The 23595-nt window shown below is 45.1% G+C and overlaps 1 protein-coding gene across 3 annotated transcripts in view; it reads right to left on the bottom strand.

The window, feature by feature from the left end:
• Positions 1–23595, bottom strand: part of FNTB (farnesyltransferase, CAAX box, beta) — a 74502-nt gene that overhangs the window by 39067 nt on the left and 11840 nt on the right. For all 3 annotated transcript variants that reach the window (XR_009699434.1, XM_061180914.1, XM_061180915.1), the window contains exons 2-4: positions 15257–15321; positions 4345–4417; positions 2087–2178 (exon numbers count right to left, since the gene is read on the bottom strand). Coding sequence is in view for 2 of the 3 variants with exons in the window: in XM_061180914.1 (XP_061036897.1) it covers positions 2087–2178; positions 4345–4417; positions 15257–15321 (230 nt within the window). In the remaining variant the exon portion in view is untranslated. The remainder of the gene's footprint in view (positions 1–2086; positions 2179–4344; positions 4418–15256; positions 15322–23595) is intronic.

Below are 23595 nucleotides of genomic sequence, written 5' to 3'. Positions count from 1 at the left end.
ATCAGCTTAAACAAGAAAAGAAAAAAATCACCTTCAACCCCACCATCTCCACAAAGAACTACTACCATGTGTGTATATATCCTTGTTTTTTTCTATGCATAGAACCTCCTTTATTTTTAATCTATAAAAAATGAATCTTTACCTTTTTTCATTTAAATATCTTTCTATATAAATACATACATTTTTATATACAAATATACACATTTATATATATATATAAATTTTTAATTGAGGTATAATTGACATGTAACATTATATTAGGTTCAGATGATTTGACAACATTATGATTTGATATTTGTATATACTGGGAAATGATCACACAATAAGTCTATTTAACACCTGTTAACTTTTAAATTTTTACGTGGCTGCATAGTATTTCATTGTATGTATCATGACATAGGTACTTTACCTAAACTTTACACTTACAGCATCCCCGACTGTTGATATTTAGGTTGTCTCCAATCGTTCAGCGTGAAAAGCCCTCTAAGGGGGTCCTCTCTTCCTATGTGATGTTGCCACAAAAGCTGTTCTGACACTTATTCCCTCAGAAAAGCCTTACATATAAAACACCAAGTATACAACCTAGACAAAACTCAAAATCGATGCTGACCCGAGTTTTTCCACGTCAGGAAGCCCCTTATCACCATCTTCCCACTTCAGACCGGTCTACGTCCACCTCTAGGGGGCATCCTTCCTGCTCCAAACCACTGCTCCTTTAGGGGGTATCTGCACTTCACTCACAAAATCCTCCCATGTCTTTTGTCTTCTCTCACATACAACTTTCCCATTCCCATTCCCCCAGCGTGCATCCTGATTGTGTATGTGGAGGACGGGGGGAACTTCCCAAACAATCCACAACCCCCAACTGGTATTTCAAAAACACACAGGCCTTTATTTTGACAATTAAATTCCTGTTACTGCAGAAACTGTGTCCAACTCTACATCCAGAGCTAGAAGCAACTAGGCTTGCAGCAGCTCGGTGATGTGGAAGACAATGCATATTTTTCCTCTCCCTCTGAAAGCATCGTACACATCACAAGGGTTAATGGCCTAATTCTTTATTATCTTCCCTATCCACATCCATCACAAGACACCCTGCCCAGGAAGGCAAGAATGAGAGGTTATTGTTAAGACGGAATGAATGAGACAATGTGTGGCTCTGTTCTTCTGACCTGCCAGTGTGACCCAGGCAGGGGGACCGCGGCCAGGGAGGGGTATGTGCTGGCCTCCACGCATCCCCGCACAGCTGCCCCTGGGTGCTGCGGGCAGAGGAACCTGGCTCAGGGGCTTCCCTCTGACTCTCTCCCTCCGGAGCAGCAGCGAGAGAGACGAGGTCGAGGTGCTGCTGAGGGGACGCGATCTCTCTCAGTGAGAACTGGAGCATTAGATCCAATTCCTGGCGGCCCTCTGCTACCTCAGGTACCCCTCAGACTAGAGTGATGATCGGTTTCGTCTTTAAAATACAAACTATGATGAGCGTCTAAGGGTGAGAAGCCACACTGAGGACACCATCTGCACCAGCACTTTGGGAAGAATCCTAGTTGCTTAGATCTTTAACCATAAATCAGAAGCTTAGGAAAACGATGTCATGACATTTGTACACCAAGACGGTAACACAACCACTGCCATCAAGAGCCATACTGTCCCCCCCAGGCATTGGTGAGGAGGGACTTCTATGGAGGTGTTTACGGAAAGCAAAGGCATTTTTGTCCATTGGGTTGCCACGTGTTTCCCCACAGAAGCTATTCAAATGCATACTGTACTTTCTGGCAAAATCATATTTCTCCAGAGTTGATGATAAAGACTTTTCTCAAAGACCAGAGCAAGAGCCAAAAGAAAAGGCCACAGAAGAAACAGAATCCTTCTCTTGGGAGTTCAAAGTCTTATTCTACCCATGAGCATACAATAGGCTTCTGAAGTGGAAGAGTTTCAGGAAGTTACTGGAGGTCAAGAGAAGGGCAACGGTTTCTTTGTAGTGCTCTATGTTTTTCATTCAAAATAAATAAAACAGAAACAAACCAAAAAGAACCCCAAAGTCAAAATACAATTTCAGAGAACACCCCAGGTTCCCCAAAGCCAGACTCACTCTGTCGCCACCATCTGGGGAATGGGCTCATCTAGGAGTTCCAAGCTGTGCAGGATCCAGTAGCAGAGCCATGGGCGGCTGGCATCCAGACACTGCAAAAGGAACAGGGCAGAAAACACACCCCTTATTCAGAATCATTCCAAGACCCTGCTGAAAAGGCAGCAGGGTCTCCAACTGTTCAGTGTGAAAAGGGAGACATCTGTCTTCCTCCTGGCAGCCTGGCAAGGAGGAGGAGGACAACCTATGAACAATCAGTGAATGAAGGACACTTTGCCTGGTGGCCTTAGCCAGGAGCTGAAATGACCATACGTGAGAAAAGGACAATGGGACAAAGGAGTTTAACCTGAACCCAATGGGTCCTTCCCTGACAGGCATCCAAAGAAGCCGAGCAGAGGACTTCTCACACGCCAGAAAGTTAAGTGCTACTATTTTCTCAGTGCTGACCCAAGAAGATACACAACCTCAGGAAGGGATTTCCTGGAGTAACTCATTCAGTAAGTATCTCCTCATGCCAAGCTCTGGGGGCACAGTAATGAGTAAAATTCAGTTCCTACTCTTAAGATACTTTGTTTAGGATGTGTGTGGTTTTCTGTAGAGGAAGAGGGCAATTAGACAGACATGTAAGTACAAGTGTCTTTCTGGAACAAGGCAGAACAAAACAAATGCATACATATACATATACCTCTGCCTGGGGAGCTGGGAAAGGTTTCCAAAGGTGACATGTGAGCCCGTCTTGATCCTAACTCAAGCCGTAAATATTCAAGCATTCAAGGCTAGGCGGGCAGGCAGTATTACTGCCCCAGTTTTACAAATCCAAAGTGTATAAATGAGATCCAGAGAGATGAACTTTTTCCAGATTACAGACAGTAAACGTCAGAGATAAGACAAGACTGCCGGTTTCTAGACTCTCAGTCCAGTGCTCCTTCCATTGGCCCAAACTGCCCTCTTCATACACGTGCACGTAAATGTGCTAGCTCCCCACCTGGGGGCAGCTGGTGTGGTGACAGAAGACACTGCTGTGGGTTTCAGTGCCAGCTCCTCCTCTCACTAGCTATGTGTCTTTGAGCAAATACTTAATCTTGCTATGCCTATTCCCTTATCTATAAAGAAATAAAGACTTATCTACCCCCTGGAGTAGCTGTGAGGATTAAATGAGACAAGGAACAGCAAGCTTTTAGCGCATTCTTCAGTGAATTGTTAGCTGTCATGGTATTAATTGTATCAGGGTTGCCTGGACCCTAATCATTGAGGATTGAACACTGAAAGTCCACAGGCCAAATGTAACCCAGGGATGTGTCCTGCTTGTTCCCTGTAGTGTTTTGTTTGTTTCATTAGAATTGGTTGTAACATTTACGTGTTGAGAGATCCACAGAGAAATCTGAATTTCTGGCTTCATTTGAAAAAACAAGAAGAGATCTGGCAACCCTGGGTCTGCACTGCTGTTTGGCAGCAACTGGCAGGAACAGAGTAAAAGCACGGGTCCTCTGCTTTGCCTCAGTTCCACCCCGCGCACCCTCCCCCAACCAAGCCCGCATCTCTCGTTTATGCTACCCGCTTGGGTCTATAGGCCCAAATTCCTGCTGTAAATAATCAAACGTAGAACCCCCAAACAAAAGCAAATTAAAAGCAGAGCTGCTCTATGTAAAGTGGGGCAGGGAAACTGGTGGCCTCTGGTTCACATTTACCCTCTGGCTGCTACTCACCCCTATTCCCAACACCCCTCCCCTCCACCTCCGCTGCCCTCCCCTGAGCCCCTCTGTGGACCCCTAGGGCTCTAAGGTATATTGATTTAAAATCCACTCCACGTTTGGGCATTTTTACAGTGTTAAACCGCAGGACTACTCTCTGGGACTTATATACTGGTCCTTTGGCCAGTAGAGAAATTAGATCAGCTTACAGGGCAAAGGGGTGAGGATGAACAGGTATCTAGACCACCTTTTAGCAGTCAAGGGGTGTCTAGTAGAACACCATGTGAACCCCCCTCAGCCACGATGGGGATGAAAGCCCCACCCCATCTGGGGCCTCCACTAGCTCTGAGGGAGGATGAGACTAGAGATGGGGTTCTGTCCTTTCGGAAGTAGGAGTCCCGGCTCTGTGGGGCAGAGCTGCTGCGGACCCGGTTCCCGCCAGAGCCACACAGGACGGTGAGTGAATCTGCGACAGGGCAAGCCCATAGTGTCTTTTACATCCAAACAGTAAAAAAGGAGAAAGATCTGACTGATAATTTGATAGAGAAAGCTCCTGGGCAAGGTGTTTACCTCATAGGCATCTGTCAGCTGTCGGAGGCCTCTCTTCAGGTAATGGAAGTGCTTCTCCCTCTGCAAAATAAGCCTGGAAAGATAAAGAGCTTTGTAAACCTACTCTAACAGCCTCGGCTTCCCCCACTACAGAACACGCACACGCACACACTCACTCACACCTTCTGGTCATCCCCTCACAGTCAATGAGTAGAAAACAGCAACTTCTTTAGCTCCCCAGGGCGGCTCAACCAGAGAAAAGAGGCCAGCCTCTGAACGTCCCTAACGTGTCTGGAAATGGCGCTGGCAAATGTTTGGGGCGGGGCTTCCTTGGTGGCGCAGTGGTAAAGAATCCGCCTTCCAATACAGGGGACACGGGTTCGAGCCCTGGTCGGGGAGCTAGGATCCCACATGCCACGGGGCAACTAAGCACGTGTGCCACAACTACTGAGCTTGCGCGCCTCAATGAGAGAGAGCCTGTGTGCTGCCAGCTGCGGAGCCCACGCACTCTGGACCCCACTGGCCACAACTAGAGAGAAGCCCATGCATGGCAACAAAGAGCCCGTGCGCTACAACGAAAGATCCTGCATGCCTCAATGAAGATCCCGCGTGCCGAAACGAACACACGCACAGCCAAAAAATAAATAAATAAAATGTTAAAAAAAAAAAAAAATTCGTGCAGCCAAAAAATAAATAAATAAATAAAATGTTAAAAAAAAATTTCGTGCAGCCAAAAAATAAATAAATAAATAAAATGTTAAAAACAAACTCTCCTTCGTGGCTGGTAGCTTTGGGCTAGAAATGCCACTGTGAGCACACTTAGCCAGGCAGTAACAAACCACCCAGAAAGTTCCTCCAGGGTCTAGCTGAGAACAGATACCTTACAGCTCCCCATCCTGTAAGCAATTTAAATCTGAGCCTTGCCACTTCCCTGATTTGGTTAGCCTCTGTCGTTCTGGTCATTTCTTCTGGGGTCACTTCTCTGAAGTCTGTGGTTTGTACCCTGCCTGCCCCTCACTCATCCGTCTAGTATTCCCTCCCCGAAATTCCACCTCCCACGTGCTGACCCACAGCCCTGGCCTGAGGATCATGTCTGTATTCTGCAGCCAGTCGCTCTCCTCGGCCCTGATGTCAGCAACACTGGCTCTATGATGGACTGTGCCGGCCATGGCCACCTGCACAGGCAGGCAGAGGACAGGGGCTGCACTTCTCGCTGGGTCTTACAGAAGGGGTCTGTGTGATTACGGAAGGAAAGAAAAAAGTAAAGAATTTAAGACATTCACTGTGCTTGCTGATTCCAGAAATGAAATGAAAGAAGAACCACTCTCTTTCCTAGGTATTCAATTCAACAATTGTTCATTGAACTCCCACTGTACTGTGCCCAGAAGAAGTAGTCTTTACTTCAAAAAGTCTTCTAATTCAGTACTGGAAATGAGATAAGGACATAAGCGGCTACAATATGAGGAAAACTGGGGAGGTTTCATAAAGGGAAAACAGATAAAATACTAGAGGCTCTAAAGGGTTTGGGGGGAGGGCATCTCATTCAGAAAACAACGATCAGGGAAGGTTGTGTGAACAGGTGGAATTTGAGGTAGGGGCCCTGGAAGAAGGAGAATATTTTAACAGGCAGAGGAGGTGAGGAGTTGGTGGGAGGACAGTTTAGCCAGAAGGAACAAACACAAAAGGAACCGACCAGGGCCGTCCAAAAGAACTTCCAGTGATGATGGAAGTGTCTTTGTCTGTGCTGTCCAATAGGTAGCCATGAGCCACATGTGCGTACTGAGCCCTTGAAATGTGGCTAGTGTGACTGAGCAACTGAATTTTAAACTTTATTTAATTTTAATTAATTTACGTTTAAACAGGTGCAAGTGGCTAACGGCTACTATATCATGCAGACAGGTATAAAGCGTGCAGGGGGAGTGCAGGTCAGGGATTTGGCCTGGCTATTAGGAATGAAAGAGGAATGGTCAAGAAGGCAGCTGAGGCCCTTTTTATAGGGATCTGGGATGCCAGCTGAGGAATTTAACTCAATTTAATACGCAAAGGGAATTTGCGACAACATGGATGGAACTTGAGGACATTATGCTACGTGAAATAAGTCAGATAGAAAAAGATAAATACTGCACGATCTCACTCATACGTGGTACTCTAGGGCTTCCACCAAAAAAAAACAAAAAACAAACAAAAGCCCTGAGCTTGTGGATACAGAAAACAGATTGGCGGTTGCCTGAAGTGAGAAGTGGAGGGGGAGGGCAGTGAAATGGGTGAAGGGGGTCAAAAGGTACAAACCTCCAGTTATAAAATAAATAAGTCATGAAAATGTAATGTACAGCACAGCGACTACAGTTAATAATACCGTACTGCATATTTAAAAGTAGCTAGGAGAGTGGATCTCAAAAGTTCTCAACACAAGAAAAAGAATTTATAACTATATATGGTGCTGAATGTTAACTGGACTTACTGTGGTGACCATTTTGCAATATATACAAATATTGAATCATTACGTTGCACACCTGAAATGAATATAATGTTATGTCCCTTATACCTCAATTAAAAAAAATAGGCAAAGGAAAACCCTGAGGGTTTTCAGCTGAGAAAAAATGACCAGAATTGTGCTTTAGAAAAATTATCTGACTGCAGTAGGTATTCAATATGTGTTTACAAACTGTACTGACGAAAGCACTAAGTGGGGAGAGAGATGAGGTGGGAAGACAGGGTAAGATGCTGTTAAGAGTCAACCAGGTGGGAAGAACTTAGAGTTCTGAGGGCTCCACCTAGCACGGTGCCCAAGACAAGCTGACTGTGGACAGGTGGACTTTAAAGCGCTGGAAGTGTATTCAGGTGGGGATGTCAGTCACATCGCTGGAAACACATGTGAGACTCTGGAGAGGGATCCACGTGACACAGACGAACTGGGAATCATTTATCTGCAAGCAGGTGACAGGTGAAGCTGCAGGAGTAGAGGACAGAGCAGAGAGAAAAGTTTGAAGGCAGAACTGAGGGAAGACCCATCTTTAAGGGCTTGGAGGACCAGGAGCCAGAGGAGAGAAGGAAAGAGCAGTACACAAGCAGAGGAAGGACAAAGGCAGTGTCGCCTCACAGGCTGAGCAGGAGGAGAGAATCTCACGGAGGTTTTTAACAGCGGCCAACAGTGCTGTAAGACTGAGGAAAAAGAGGACAAACTACAAAGTGGCTGGTGCCCTTCAAGAGAGTTCAGGGAGTGAGGAGAGCAGATTCCAGATCATAAAGAAGAGACGGCCAGACTCAATTTCTCTCTCAAGGGGTTCCAGGGCTCAGGGCTCAGTGAACACAAAGACAGGTGGGCTTTAAGCACTGGAGGTGTATTCAGGTGAGGGCGTCGGGAGGAGAGGTGAGTCTGAAAATAATGAATGAGTCTACATTCTCAGAGACAGAAACAATGCGAGAGTGTGAAGTTAGACAAACAGAGGACTCTGAAGCGGGGAAGAGGGAAACCAAGGAAACGTGGGACGGCCTCGGTTTTCTCAGGAATTAGGAGGCAAGACCTGGGAGAGTGTGGGTTGGCCATCATGGGGCATATGTTAGGAAATCTACACAAGATGAATGAAGGATGATAAACCGGAGTGAAGGCCCAGCTGAAGCTGAGGAGTATAAACTTTTGATAAAGCCATTCAGAAGGCACTGTTGTATGATTTCTTTTCTTGGCAATCTTGCTAGGACCCTTTAGCAGAAGCAGCGACAGGGGTGCTGTGGTTAGGGCTCGTAAGACGGGAAGAGCAGAAAGGTAGAGGTGTGAGGGAACGCAATGAGATCAGCAGACAGCTGAAGAGGGCACACCGCGTGGCCTGGCCCTGGCTGGGCAGGCTGAGTGTGGCCAGCATAGGTGTGATGGGCGAGAAAAACCAGGAGGGCGCAGGAGACCGTTAACAGGGCAGGCAGGGACCCACTCAAGAAGTGAGAGGAGGCTGAGAAACCCAATCCAGGTGAGGGCAAGCACAGAATTTGGAGGCGGGAACTCCTGACTTCTAACTATGAACGGATCAAGTCACAGAGGGTTTTCTACAGGTCAGTTGTTTTCAGTCTGAAAAATAGTCAGAGGAATTTGAATATGCCACATACCCTGGGATGCTAAGCCACAGAGGAGAGAAGGGAAAATACTCTGTTCCAATAAAGAGAACACTTTCCAGCTCATTTAAAATGCCGGGCAAGATAGCATTAAAGGTTTCTTGTGAATAAAATTTTGTGATCCTAAGTGTAATGCTGGGGAAAGGGACCAGGTATTGACTGGAATTCGCTGTTGGGTCTGCCTGCCTACTGCATACCCTATAACCCCGTGAAGGGAGCTTGCATCTAGCTTCAGCACCTGGGCCCAGCACAGAGCAGGCTCTCAACATTTACTGTCGAATGAACAAGAGAAAGAATAGAGGAATGGTAGCATCAGTTTCTGACTAGCCAAAAGAGACTTCTCCCTGGGTACGTGTCCTGTCAATTAAAAAGAATGACAAACCTCAAAGGGAAAGTTAAAATGCGAGCAAGCAGAGAGGACAAGGAGGGGGTGGTTAGATTGCAGATGGCATCCGCTCTGGCTCAGGGGTGCTTCCTATCAGTCTCTCGTGTGGTCACACATGCCACACTGCAGGAGACCTGTCAGCCAGGGGTTAAACTTCCCTGGAGGACTCGGTATTTCTAGAGAGCTGAATTAAGCCACAAACAAATCCTTCCCCTTATTGTGGGGAAAAGAAAAAACCAACCCTGGAGAATGAACCCTTTCCCTTGTCTTCTCACTCCTCTCATTTGACAAGGGGCTTGTCAGTCCTAGGAAATGAAAGACCTCAGAGGCAAAGGCTTTTCTACGTGTAGGGAGGAAGAGACTCTGGCTACTCCTCAGGATCCTGAAGTGACAAGAAGCTACCTGAAGTCTCACCTGACCAGAAACATCTAACTGAAAGAAGCTTCAGGCACCTTTCCTGCAGCTCTGAGTCGGTCCCTAGAGGTGGGACCTGAGGCAGCCCAAAGGGGGCTCCCCAATAGCTCTCCTCCCACCCTGAACCTCACTCACAGATAGCCAGGCCCTGGGAGCCCTGCTGAGAGGGAACTAGTGAATTCCCTTAGCTGGTTTCATCTGAAGACGAACGTTAGCCACAACAGGGGAAGAGAAATTCTTTCAGTGACTTTTTCCATGCATGCAAGCACACACACAAAAATGCTAATATGTAAATGTTATTCTAAAATCTCGGGAAATGTTTCTTTGCTTATCTAGAGCTTCAAGGGCCACAATGCTGATTGAATTTTAACTTCTTCTTTGAGGTTTATGATTCTTTTAAATTGAAGGGACATATATCCAGTTTCTTTTGGTCAGCCAGAGACTGTACTAAGAGCCTTACTGTTATGGACTAAACTGTGTCTCCCCCCCATCCCCAAATTTCATATGTTGAAGCCCTAACCCCCAGTGTGACTGCATTTGAAGATAGGACCTTTAAAGAGGTATTTAAGGTTAAATGGGAGCTGGTGATCCTATAAAAAGAGTAAGTGACACTGGGGAGGAGTCCACACAGAGAAAGGGCCATGTGAACACACAGTGAGAAGGCGGCCTCTGCAAGCCAAGGAGAGAGACCTCAGGAGAAACCAACCCTGCCAGCACCCTGATCTTGGAATTCCAGCCTCCCAAACTGTGAGAAAACAAATTTCTGTTGTTTAAGCCACCCCATCAGTGATATTTGATTATAGCAGCCCTAGCAAACTAATACCCTCACCATTCTTTTATTCTAAAGTCACCTCTAGATCTAAAACTCTTTTCTGTGTAGGGCGTTAGAAAAGAAAAGCTAGAGCTCTTTCCCTTTCCTTTCTGAATAATTCAGCCCCAAAGCCATTCAATTAGGTGGAGCAGAACAAGCCAGGCTCTGCGCAGGAGTGGGGTGGCAGGGCGCACTGCAGGGCATGAGTGCTCAACTGGCTGAGGAGGGCATCTGTGTGGCTGTGGAGAGAGGGGTGGGAGATTGGGACACACAGGAATGACCAAATAAATACATATATTTGGGATATTGGCAGTCTGGTTCCACTGTTGGAGAAGTAACTTAGAAATACTTGTGTAGGGCTTCTCTGGTGGTGCAGTGGATAAGAATCTGCCTGCCAATGCAGGGGACACGGGTTCGAGCCCTGGTCCAGGAAGATCCCACATGCCGCGGAGCAACTAAGCCTGTGCGCCACAACTACTGAGCCTGCGCTCTAGAGCCCGAGAGCCACAACTACTGAGCCCGCGTGCCACATCTACTGAAGCCCGTGTGCCTAGAGCCCCTGCTCCGCAACAAGAGAAGCCACCGCAATGAGAAGCCCACGCACCGCAACAAAGAGTAGCCCACGCTCGCCGCAACTAGAGAAAGCCCGCGCACAGCAACGAAGACCCAACGCAGCTAAAAATAAATAAATAAATAAATAAATAATTTAAAAAAAAGAAATACTTGTGTACCATGCAGCATGTACAGTACAGTCCCATGCCCTCACCAAGCTCCAGTCACACTGCCTTGGGTGCACTCTGCTCTTTTCAGTCTCAGAGCTGTAGCTCATGTTTTTCCTCTGCCTGGAAAAGGCCCACCACCTCCTAAACTGGCCAATTCCTACTCACCCTCCAGGTCTCAGCCTAAGAGTCACTTTCCCTGAGAGGCCTCTCCTACAGACTTAATGTTTACATCCCTCCAAAACTCTTATGTTGAAATCCTAATCCCCAGTGTGATGGTATTAGGAGGTGGGGACCTCTCTGCATGGTGATTAGGTGGTGAGGGTGGAGTTCTCATGAAGGGATTAGTGCTCTTATAAAAGAGACCCCAGAGAGCTTCTTCCGCCAGGTGAGAATACAGTGAGAAGATGCCATCTATGAACCAGAGGGGTGGGTCCTCGCCAGACACCAGATCTGCTGGTGCCTTGATCTTGGACTTCCCAGGCTCCAGAACTGTGAGAAATAAACGTTAAGTCACCCAATCTACAGGAAGTTGCTACAGCAGCCCAAATAGACTGAGACACCTTCCCTGATTTACATCCAACCTAATTTACACCCTCCCTGTTACTCTCTCTCTAGGAGCGCCACGTTCCCTTCTTAAGACAGTCACCCCCGGGCTTCCCTGGTGGCGCAGTGGTTGAGAATCCGCCGGCCCAATGCAGAGGACACGGGTTTGAGCCCTGGTCCGGTAAGATCCCACATGCTGCGGAGCAACTAAGCCCGTGCGCCACAACTATTGAGCCTGAGCTCTAGAGCCCGCAAGCCACAACTACTGAGCCTGTGTGCCACAACTATTGAAGCCCGCGCGCCTAGAGCCCGTGTTCCGCAACAAGAGAAGCTACCGCAGTGAGAAGCCTGTGCACTGCAACGAAGAGTAGCCCCCGGTCGCCGCAACTAGGGAGAAGCCCACGTGCAGCAACGAAGACCCAACGCAGTCAAAAATAAATAAATAAAAGAAATAAATTTATAAAAAAAAAAAGAGAGAGAGAGACAGTCACCCCCTTGGTAACTATGTTCTTTGAATTCATTTGTTTAATAACTACCTTCCCCATGAGACTGAGAGCCCAGCAGGAGCAGGATCTGGGTCAGCCTTGCTCCCCCTGTTCCCAGAGCCCAGAAGTGCCTGATCCCCTAGATACCGTTGCCAAATGGGTGAAGGAATGAATGACTTTAAATGAACACAGCAGACCGAATGACAGCAAACACACTCCCTCCCCCTAAACGTGGACCATCCCTGAGACTCATGCCTTTGTTTGTGACAGATGAGAGAACAGGGATTCAGTCCATTGTTGGCCTCTGGGAGGGTTTTAAACCCACTAAAGCCAGGGGCTTCTCCAGTCAAAAAGTAAGCCTCTGGCACATAAGCAGTAAGTCACTTGAGAGAGGGTGGGAGGGAGGATGAACTTACTTGTATGAACCTTGGAAAGAACAACAGTATGAAGGACCACATCTTTTAACTGCTCAGGATTTGGAAAATGCTAAAGTATCATCACATACAGAAATGGCAGAAAACATGGAAGCTGAGCAGGTGCCTGTATGAAACCTGCTTTGAGAGCTTAACTCAGAGCATTTTGGCTTCAGAGCAACTGCCAACACCTAACCTTCAGTGCTCTATTAGCATTATCAATATTTCCCCCTTACAAGGAGCACCAGGCTACTTTTTCCCAAGAAAAAAACAATTTTTTGTTTGCTTGTTTTTTGGCCACGCTGCACAGCTTGAGGGATCTCAGTTCCCAGACCAGGGACCGAACCTGGGTTACGGCAGCCCAGAATCCTAACCACTAGGTCACCAGGGAACTCCCCGACAATTTAAAAATTTTTATGTGAGTGTGTGTGTGTGTGTGTGTGTGTGTGTGGTTTATGCATTTCAGGAATCTTACTAAAGCTAATATAATATATGGAAAAGGGTAAATTCATAAGCATGTGAAACTGTGAGAATGACTAACCACGGGAAAAGAAAAATTAACTTCTATGGGAAAGCAGGATACTGATAAACAAAACTGTTCAAAGCATGGTCCAAAAGCTCCTTGGGAGGGACCACCTCACTCCAGGAGAGAATGCATGTATCACAGTCTGAGAGTGAGGAAAATCATTTCTGGGATGGGGAATAAACTAGAATGTAACAACATTCAGCTTCAGCCTTGAATTTCAGCCCAATCTTCTATTTGGCAGTGGCTCTGAAAGGCTGAATAGAGGGATGCCTCGCTCAGCATCATTCCTGGCATCCCTGGACCTGGGCATGGTCAGTGATCCTGGGAGTGGGTGTGATTCTGCCACATCTGATCAGCAGCATGACCTCAGAAACACAAACAAGCCATGTCACCTAGATTAATTGCTCTATCTGAATATTCACTTTAGCTAACAAGGAAGTTTTGTTCCTGCAATATAATACTAGACTTTTAAAATCTGACTACTAAAATGTTAAATATTGTAATTGTGATAGTAATTTAAAATGCTGATAAATTTTCATATTTATTCTTAAACCCCAGAAGTTCATTCTATGGTGAAGATGTTTGGCTCCAGCCTTATACTGATAAGTTGATTTACATTCTCAGCCATTTGGCCACAGTGTGTAATATCTCTAATATTAATTAGCATGCTGTGACATAAGATGCTAATTAGCATCCTTTAAAACACTCATTTTCATAGGCAACAATGACAAAATGGGAAATGTCAGATTCCTGACATAAACCCAGAGCCCTGGTATATTCTATTTCCACAAAGGATACAAACCCAACAGAAACATTTTTGTTTTCCACCCACACCTGACCTAAGACCTATGAATCAGGGGATTTTACTCCTTTACTGTCTTCTACCACCACTCCCAAAACACAGCTTCTTCCCAGATTATAACCTCCCATTCTCCCTCCCATCTCAGTAAGAATAAAAGGAAAGTCCAAGGGCTCTATTCTGATGGTGGGTGAAAAAGGAATGTCGAATGATCAAAGGTCCCATTGGAAATACAGAGGATATGTGTCCACAGAGCTGGAGACAGGGCACAGTGACTCAGAGCACAATCAGGCGAGTCATCGCGATGCAACTCTAACCACAAACCCCTCCTGAAGCCACCATGCCCCTCACCATCACCAAGTCCTACCACCTCTGGGGAAACAACCTGTACCGGGCAGAGGGCTCCTTCTCCCTGAGCTGTTTACACAAATGGTGTCATTTGCTAAGCTCCAACTGTGGCTCAGGACAAGAGCAATAATTCATTTATTGAGGTCTGGGCTATGCGTTAAAGTAGAGATTTAGGTTAGCAGTTTGGAAGAAGACTCCTCTGGTTAGTTGATGTTTTCCTTTTCTTCTCCAGGAAAGAAGGATGAAGAGAACTTTTCCACCTGTCTTTCCATTTTTCCAACTGTTTTCTGCCTTGGCTAATCAGAATATTTTAACTAAATTTCTTCTCATGGAAATAAGGGCAAAATGGAATGGTGGCAAAAAAAGACACAAAGTTAACTCAGGCTAGAAATATCTGTAATGCTCCAGTAAGCCGAAGTACCCAGAGACTGACTTGCCAGGAGTTAGTGTGTTAGGAGGCCTCAGGAAATTGGGAGACATGATAAAGGAGGTCAGGCTGGACCTCAGACCCTTCAGCTTCCCATCCAGAGAGAATCAGCCAGTGGCCCAACTAGACTACGTCCAGAGACCGTCAAGGAAAAGTGCTATAACATTAAGATAAAACAAGGACCAAACACAATTTGGACTACTGATCAGGAAAGATAACACAGGACAGTTTCAGAGAAGCAATCTGTGATTAGAAGAGAAATGCTAATAAATGAAATAACTCATGAAATTCTAGTGTGATACATTATAAAATTGGGGGAAAAAAAGAGAAAATGAAGGTTCAAATTAATAAGTTTCTGCTTATAATCCTCCTTTTGGAATTTCTGACATCAAAGAGCTCAGAAGACTACAACTTACTAAGCACCAAGGAAAACAAAAGGCATTTTATTTCTCACTTGAAATGTCGCCCTTGGGAATCTGCTGCACAATCACCAGTAAGGGCCAGGCTGGGAGAAGCTCAAACTTCTCACATTTTCCCAGTCAAGTCATAATATACATCAAAGGAATCCATCCTTTGCCATCCCCCTGGACTCTACATCTGTTTCAAAGTGTTATATGAAAAACTTGAGAGTTCCGAACACCAGCGCAGCAGGTCAGAACTAAGCTTCAAGGTCATGAACTTCCTCTCTCCACCTTCAGAGCTCAGAGTTCAGGCCCTGAGGGCCTCCCCATGTAACACCTGATGGCTCAGTTCAAGTGAGCAGCTCCTCTAGACAGTATTCTAATAGTGGCAGGAGCTGGGGTCAGGAGCATCTCCAGGGAGCCACAAGGTCAGGGAACACCAGCCTCACAGCAGACTCATCCCCTGAGGTTGGACAAGCTCAAGGAGGAAAGAAGAAAGGCTCCCATGGGAGACGGTATTTCCCGGATCCCCTCAAACACTTAACCACAGCTTACCTTGGTACAAGGTGGTTGAACTTGTAAGAACTGAAGACCTCTTGGATCTTTTCTTCTACTTTTGCCTGGTAAGGATGCAGGAGATGGGAGAGAGAAAACACATACAGATGAGAACTTTATCAACTTTATGTTCCTATTGCCACAAATGCCTACTGGCTAGAGTTCCTTGGTGTGACTTTGTACCTCACAGCATAACAAGACTGCATTCAGGGGCTCTGCAGGATGACAGGCTTGGGACAAGGACAGAGAGAGAAAGAATGCCTGTACCACATTAGCATCACAACCGACTTCTCCAGTAAACTAGTCCATGATATGCAAACTAGTGGCAATTCTGGAGTTTGGCACCCTGGCACCAGTTACTCAGGGAGCAGGTGAAGATGGACCCCTTTTGCTTGAAAGACCTGTTCTTGCCTGCCCTATGAGGTTGTTTAGGTGTTTGGTAACTGGCCATTCTCAAATATGCAACTAATTTCTGCCAAGGGTCCTACTTCTTATTGTCAAATTTAATGGTTTAAATATAGATTGAACAGTATTAAAATCCCCAAAGGGATTTACAAGAACATCAATCATGGAAACACCAAAGACATAGCACATCTGGTCATTGGACCTGTGTCACACACCGGACTCCACAGTCCCATAAAACAAAGGATCTCGGAAAGTCAGGTCACAAAAGGAATGAGATGACCTGTCTCCTCTAAAGATCACACCATGATGTGGTCACACAGCACAGCTTCTGTAAGGAAAGGGTACGGCAGTGCAAGAGGGGGTGGTCAACGGGATACAGGGTTTCACCTTCACGGCTATCCCTGCTTTGTGGTGAGGCAAGTCCTTGTTGAGATTTCAAGATATATAATAATGTCCTCTCTTTGTCCTCTCATAACAAAAATGCATTATTTGTTTCTGAAACACCTGAGTTAGAGCTTCCAGTCCCTTTGACAAGTGTGCAAGAATCACGATGAGGGGAGCAGTGATGTGAATCAGCTAAAATGGCAGCCCATCTAAAATTCATTTGTATTTGGTTTTAGGATATGCTTTGGTATTTGCCTTTGAACATGAGTTTCAGGGATTATCTGGCCAAGAATTTATAATACTTCAAAAAACAGACTGAAGTCACTGTGAGAATTCGACTCAGAAGAAGTAAGAAAGTTCTCCCAGACCCCTCACGATGCTTTCTCCATGCCAGACACTGATGTGGGACTAATACAAAGCACCAGCCTAAATGAAACACAGACTGCATTTTTCAGTCGTGCCTTCCTTGGCTATACGTTGAAAGGGATGAAAAAAAAAAATACGAGAAACAAATGTCAGGAAGATCATTAAATAAAAAGATTTGCCTACCAGGTTTGGACACAGTTTTTCTGGGCAGGAGCCCGCTGTTTCCCCCTTTGCCTGCCAAAGCAGTAAAGCTATTCTTTTCTACTTCACCTGAAACTCTATCTCCAAGATTCGATTCAGCCCCAGTGCACAGAGGTCGAGTTTTCGGCATTGCTAGGAGTGGAACTGCTGGATCATTACGATAACTTTATGTTTAATCATTTGAGGAACTGCCAGAGTGTTTTCCAGAGCAGTTGTACCATTTTATATTCCCATCAGCAGTATATGAGAGTTCCAATTTCTTCACATCCTCAGCAACAATTATCTATGTTTCTGATCATAGCCATCCTTGTGTGTGTCAAGTAGTATCTCACTAGTTTTTTTTTTTTTTAATAAATTTATTTATTTTATTTATTTATTTTTGGCGCGTTGGGTCTTCGTTGCTGCACGTGGGCTTCTCCCTAGTTGCAGCGAGCAGGGGCTACTCTTCATTGTAGTGCACGGGTTTCTCACTGCGGTGGCTTCTCTTGTTGCGGAACACGGGCTCTAGGCGCGTGGGCTTCAGTAGTTGCAGCACGTGGGCTCAGTAGTTGTGGCTCACGGGCTCTAGAGTGCAGGCTCAGTAGTTGTGGCACACGGGTTTAGCTGCTCCGTGGCATGTGGGATTTTCCCGGACCAGAGCTCGAACCCGTGTCCCCTGCATTGGCAGGTGGATTCTTAACCACTGCGCCACCAGGGAAGCCCTCACTATAGTTTTGATTGCCTTTCCCTGATGATTAACGATGTTGAGCATCTTTTTACAGACTTATTGGTCATTTGTAGATATTCTTCGGAGAAATGTCTATTCAGATCTTTGTTCATTTTTTAAATTGGGTTGTCTTTTTATTAATGAATTGTAATAAGTCCTTATATATTCTATCAATAGATACAAGTTCCTTGTCATATTCCCATTCTGTGGGTTGTCTTTAGGAACTAGTGTATTTTTTAATAGAAAAATATCACTTCAGAGCACAAAGTATGATTTTTAGAGTACAACTTTTAAAATAATACTAGCAATAAGCCTGTAATTTTTTTTGACAAATAGTAATGGATTAATATAGAAATTAAAAAATAGTCATCTGAGGATAAGAAAATGAAAGTAATCCCCAAAATATGCAACATCCTTTTTTGCCTCTCCTTCTCCACATACAGTCTGCTAGTGTGATATAAATCGTAGTAATTTTGTCACTGGGAAGATGTAAGCATTCTTTGAATGTTCTGATTTGCATAGCGGAAGGAAAGGAAGAAAGCTAGTTGTATACAAAAGAGTTAACACAGCAGGCCTGAGACTACTATCCTTAGAAAGGCCTACTTGAAAGGTAGACCCTGGCTGGAGTCTGGGAGCCTGGATCTCGGGAGGGCTCTCACCATTCCCAGAACTGGTAAGAGAGGCTCACTGAGCCTAAACTGTATAAACAACGTGGTTTATGGTGAACAGCTATTTTCCTTCTGGGAGTCTGGAATTATGCTAGAAAGAGGGTGCCTATGTGACCAGCCCCAGTAAAAACCATGAGCACCAAGTCTCTAATGAGCTTCCCTGGTAGCTCTGCATGTGTGGTCACAATTCAATGCTGGAGAAATTAAACACGTCCTCTGTGACTCCACTGGGAGAGAACTCTTGGAAGCTTGTGCCTCGTTTCCTGCAGACTTCACCCCATGAGCCTTTTCCCTTGGCTGATTTTGTTCTGTAGCCTGTTGTTGTAATAAATCATAACCATGAGTACAGCTATATGCTGAGTTCTCTGAATCTTTGTGTAAGCAGATAAGGTAGAGGGTCCCCGGAGAAAGAAAACCAGGCATGGCTTTCTTGACATAAGAGAGGCCATTTTGGCCTAAGCCATTCTGGGATCTAAGCCTGGCCACAATGCTTGCCCTTGAATAGGTCTTAGAAATCAATGATCTTAAGAGAAGAAAGAATGCAGACGCTGACTGTTATCAGGCAAGAAAAATAACAAAAGCAAAGATAATATACTAGTTATAAAGACTCCCAGTTCTCTTTCAATGGTAAAGAGTAGCCTGAAGCCTCAAACCACCAGATGTACTGGAACCTAAGGGCTGATGATGTTGACCTTTTCTGAACTTCTGACTTCAGTCAACTAAAGCTTGGACTCTGTTGACCACTCAAGCCCCATCATGAATATGCATGTACCCTTAGCTTAAAACTTCCCCAATTTTGCTGTTGGGAGAGACACGGCTTTGGGAAAGATCCCCCGTGTTCTCCTTACTTGCTGCAAGTAATAAATCCTTCCTTCTCCCGATCTTTGGCTCGGTTGTGTCTTTTGGCTCAACACCCTCCAAGAGGCAAACCAGTTTTCAGGTAACACTAGTAGTGAATCAGTGAACCTAGGAGTGGTCTTGGGGACCTCCAAAACATTAGTAGAATTAGAAATTTAGCCTTTGGGACAGAATTAAGAGCAGCAGTCACAACAACTGCATAATGTCTATGAAGCAAGATGTATAATTAAATTCTTTTTAAAAATTTTAACGAAATTCTCACTTTAAATATAGGAGAACTGAGGGTAACTATTAAAAAACAAAGTTACCTAAGTCATGAAGAACTCTAACACTACACAACTCTCAAATCAGAATTAGGAAGGAAGGCAGGGAGGGAGGGAAGGAAAGAAGGAAGGAAGGAGGGAGGGATCGGCTTCAACATAGGGATACTAAAGCATGTCTGCTTTCTCTGGCCTTTCATTTTATCTTGAATTTCCATGTTTCCTTTCCATCCCGAAGGAAGGGACTATTCTATTTTAGTTAATTTCTCTTTTCTGCAGGAGAGCTCCCACAGTCAAGGCAGCTACCAACTGAGTACAATACAAAGGGTTATTAACAGCCCTACAATAGCAGATAATTTTCTCTTGCATAAACAGCAAAAAGCCCATAGGTTCATTTCCCTTGGGCACAAAGCACACAGTCTGTGACCATGTTAATGAAAGTGATATGGCTCTCTTGGGAGGAGGATGACATCCTAAAGCATCTGTTCGGTTTCAGAAACATTGCTACATGAAATGTTATAAGAAATGCCATCAGGACTAGTCACCAAAAAATTCAGTCCCAAGGGATTAGCTCTTCAAAAATTTTAAACAGCCTGAAATAAAGGAACCTTGATTGGCTCCTGATTCAAAACACACACCAAAAAGATATAAAAAGAATCTTGAGACAATTGGGGAAATTTAAAAATAAATTGGAGGGAATTCCCTGGTGGTCCAGTGGTTAGGACTCCATGCTTTCACTGCCGAGGGCCAGAGTTCAATCCCTGGTCGGGGAACTAAGATCTCACAAGCCACATGGCTTTGCCAAAAAACAAAACAAAACAAAAAATAAATAAATAAAACATAAAAAATAAAAATAAATTGGATATTAGATGATATTATAGAATTACTTTTAATTTTCTTAGGTGTGATATTATTGCCCTTATGTAGAAGAACATTATTCTTAAGAGATGCATGCTTTATTATTTAGGGGTAAAGTGTCATAGTATCTTCGTCTTACTTTCAAAGATTCGGGGGAAAAAAAAACAGTCATATACATATATACACGTGTGTATACACACACACACCCCCAAAGGAAAAGTTGTGTCCATCATTGTGAAACAGGAGGGAAGGGGGCAGGGCACTACCCTTGAAAGAATGACATAGCCCGAGGACATGACATAAACTGATTAGAACCAAATGGGTCCAAGATGGCAGACAAGTCAACTTCCACTAGACCTTGAGCCTCAGTATACACTCGCTGTAACACATCAGGAAGCTAAATGACACACCCACAGGCACCAAGACAGTTCTAAGACCGGCCATAAGGATCAAAAAGTGGGCGGTGGCCCAGTTCCTGGAAATCCCCGCCCCTTCCCAAAATAGCTGAAATACTCCTCCCACTCATTAGCCTATGAAATTACCCACCCCTATAAAAAATGAACCCCATACCCTGGTGCTTTTCTCACCTTCTGAGATGGCCCACACTCTGTCTGTAGAGTGTGTTTCTCTCTAAATAAATCCACTTCTTTTTTTTTAAAATAAATTTATTTATTTATTTATTAATTATTTTTTGGCTGCCTTGGGTCTTCGTTGCTGTGCCCGGGGCTTTCTCTAGTTGTGGTAAGCAGGGGCTACTCTTTGTTGCGGTGTGCAGGCTTCTCATTGCGGTGGCTTCTCTTTGTCGCGGAGCACAGGCTCTAGGCACGCGGGCTGCAGTAGTTGTGGCACGTGGGCTCAGTAGCTGTGGCTCGCTGGCTCTAGAGCACAGGCTCAGTAGTTGTGGCGCACAGGCTTAGTTGCTCCATGGCATATGGGATCTTCGCGGACCAGGGCTCCAACCCGTGTCTCCTACATTGGCAGGCGGATTCTTAACCACTGCGCCACCAGGGAAGTCCCTAAATCCACTTCTTATCTATCACTTTGTCTCTCACTGAATTCTTTCTGCGATGAGACATCAAGAACCTGAGCTTCATTAAGTCCTAAAACCAGGTGTGTGATCTCAGTCGGAAAATTGTGGGTTTTGGCCAGGTTCAAGTCCCAGCCTCGTGGGTTCAAGTCCCAATCAGGGTTTTGGCTGGGTTCGAGTCCTGCCACGTGGGTTCAAGGCCCACTCTGAGGTGCATGGTTTCAGCTGGCGACCACGAAGGGATGGTGATAAGGTAAGAATGTTGAGAGTTAGGTCTTGGTCCTAAAGAGGCCCATGCAATGCTGTGAGCCAGGTATACTGGGGAGGACGCTCTGCCAATGTCTGCTCATTTTTGACCGGCAGGTCAATCCTGTTGCTTATGTACATGCAACAGCAGATCCAGGACAGAATTGTTAATCTCTATACTCATCTCCCTGACTCTGAGGTTTTTCTCCTACATTCTTGCATTCTTGTTCATTCCTGCTCTATTACTTTCTTTCTTCCTTCTGTTAACCCCAGAAAACCTGTGTGACCACCAAGGTGTACTTTTTATTGCTTTTACTCCCCTCCCTCTGACCCTTACAAGTGCTGACCCTTTATTCCCAACTTATAGCTAGACCAACTCCCGCTCATCGTCAACACCACTGGGGATGTCTTCTATGCTGTTTCTTTGTGACAACTTTTTGGGCACTAACACCTGGTTGGGAGACTACCCTGGAAGGGATAGCATCTAAAATCATAAGTGCAAATCTTCACCAAATTGCACGGTGGATTTTGACTTAAGAGTGGAGTTTTGGATAGCTCAGGAGCTTGTCTAAAATGGGTCAGGCTGCATCAATCCCAACCAGTACTCCTCTGGGCCATATACTCTGGGACTGGGAAAGATTTGGACAACAGGAATTAAAAGGAAAAAACTTAGTAGGTTATATAATCAGGTTTGGCCACAATATGAGTTAGGAAATTTAAAATTGAGTGAAGTACCCTATGTTCAAATTTCCATGGCCTTGTATCTAGGCAATGGAACCCAAAAGGAATTTAAGGCATGTGTAGCTGGAGGGATAGCTCTAGGAAGTACATTGAGTACATTTTAACTGACCCACCCTACAGGGCCGTGGATCCTTCCTCCCCCTCCCCCGAGGTACAGGCCCTTTTGGCTATGCATTTCATAGCCCAGTCTGCCCCAGACATCAGGAGCAAAATTCAGAAAACAACTGCTGGTCCTCAGACTCTGATGAACAATTTGTTCCAACTGGCTTATTTGGTTTTCGGTAATAGGGATATGGTCGAAAAGGCTGAACGCACCCAGAGAAATATGCAAAAGGCCCAAATGACGGCAGTGGCTTTGTCTACTCAGAGACCACCAAAGGGGAAGCTGGCTTTTCTGGGCCAACCTAGCCCTGGCAGACCACAAGGCCCATGGGTAGCCATACAAGGCCAGTGTACCCTGTGTGGATACAACGGACTGGAGGGAGGATTGTGATCAATGTGCCCTTTGCAAACAGCCAGGATTGGAAGAGGGAATGCCCCATATGCCAGAGAGCGATGGGGGCTCCTCAGCCATTGATGGTTTTGCAATCAGAAGACTGAAGGGGCCCAAAGCCGAAAGTGGCTCTGCCTAGAGATACCATCCACATAACTAATGTCGAGCCTTGGGTGGTCACTGATGTGGTGGGCCACTTGACAGAATTTCTTAAAGACACTGGTGCAACCTTGGTCTTAACCCAAAGGATTGGAAACCTTAGCAATCATAAGGAATACGTAATGGGGTTGTTAGGGAAGAGACAGGGGCACACCTTCCTGGAACCCCTTTTGTGCAAGATCAATGGCCAGCTGTTTTTACATTCCTTCCTGTTTGTGCCTGACTGTCCCATCCCTTTAATGGGAAGAGATTTATTAACTAAGTTAGGGGCCACTCCGTTTCTTGAGGGGCAAGGGAACCACCCTCATCACCAAATGGTTCTAACAAAAAGCAAAAAGGAACAGATAATCTGAAGCTAAAACAGAAGACTTAGTAGACCCTGGAATGTGGAATATCGAGGTTCTGGGCTTGGCCAAAGGTATCCAGCCGGTTGTTATTAAGTAAAAAGGGTTATATAGTGTCTAAATATAAGGTACAAATTTCTTAAACCTAGGGAAGATCCTCAAAAATGTTTGTAAATAGATTACCAAAACAGGAGGCCACTGGTCTGACTAAACTAACCATAGCTGATATTCAGAGCCTGATAGGAATTTTGGAAGAGGCCTTCTCCCCTAAGCTAAATGAGGAAAAGTAAAACTTTCCAACTTAAATGAATGGGTATGTCAGTCCTTCAATATCATTGCGGTAACCACCCAATTCTTTGAAAAAGAAAACAAAACTGTCCTTGTTTTACAAATGTAGTCTTTACAGGACCAGAGGTGTGGCTCCAAAAATAATCCAAAGCCCACCAATCCTTTTACCACTCCCCAAACCTTCCCTATTTATCTTAAGAGACTTGTAAGTATTAAACAAAGGGGATATAGTCATCCTAGGAGGAACTTGCCTGCATCTTTGAGATGCAAGTGTCCTATCTGGTTTTCTCAGGAACCCTTATCTCTGCCATCTTTTTAAATGCAAATTTTAAAAA

Source organism: Eubalaena glacialis, chromosome 2 (assembly GCF_028564815.1).
Source record: "Eubalaena glacialis isolate mEubGla1 chromosome 2, mEubGla1.1.hap2.+ XY, whole genome shotgun sequence".
NCBI lineage: Eukaryota > Metazoa > Chordata > Mammalia > Artiodactyla > Balaenidae > Eubalaena > Eubalaena glacialis.
Note: the sequence above shows the minus strand (reverse complement) of the source record. Positions and strands in the feature narration are given on the sequence as shown.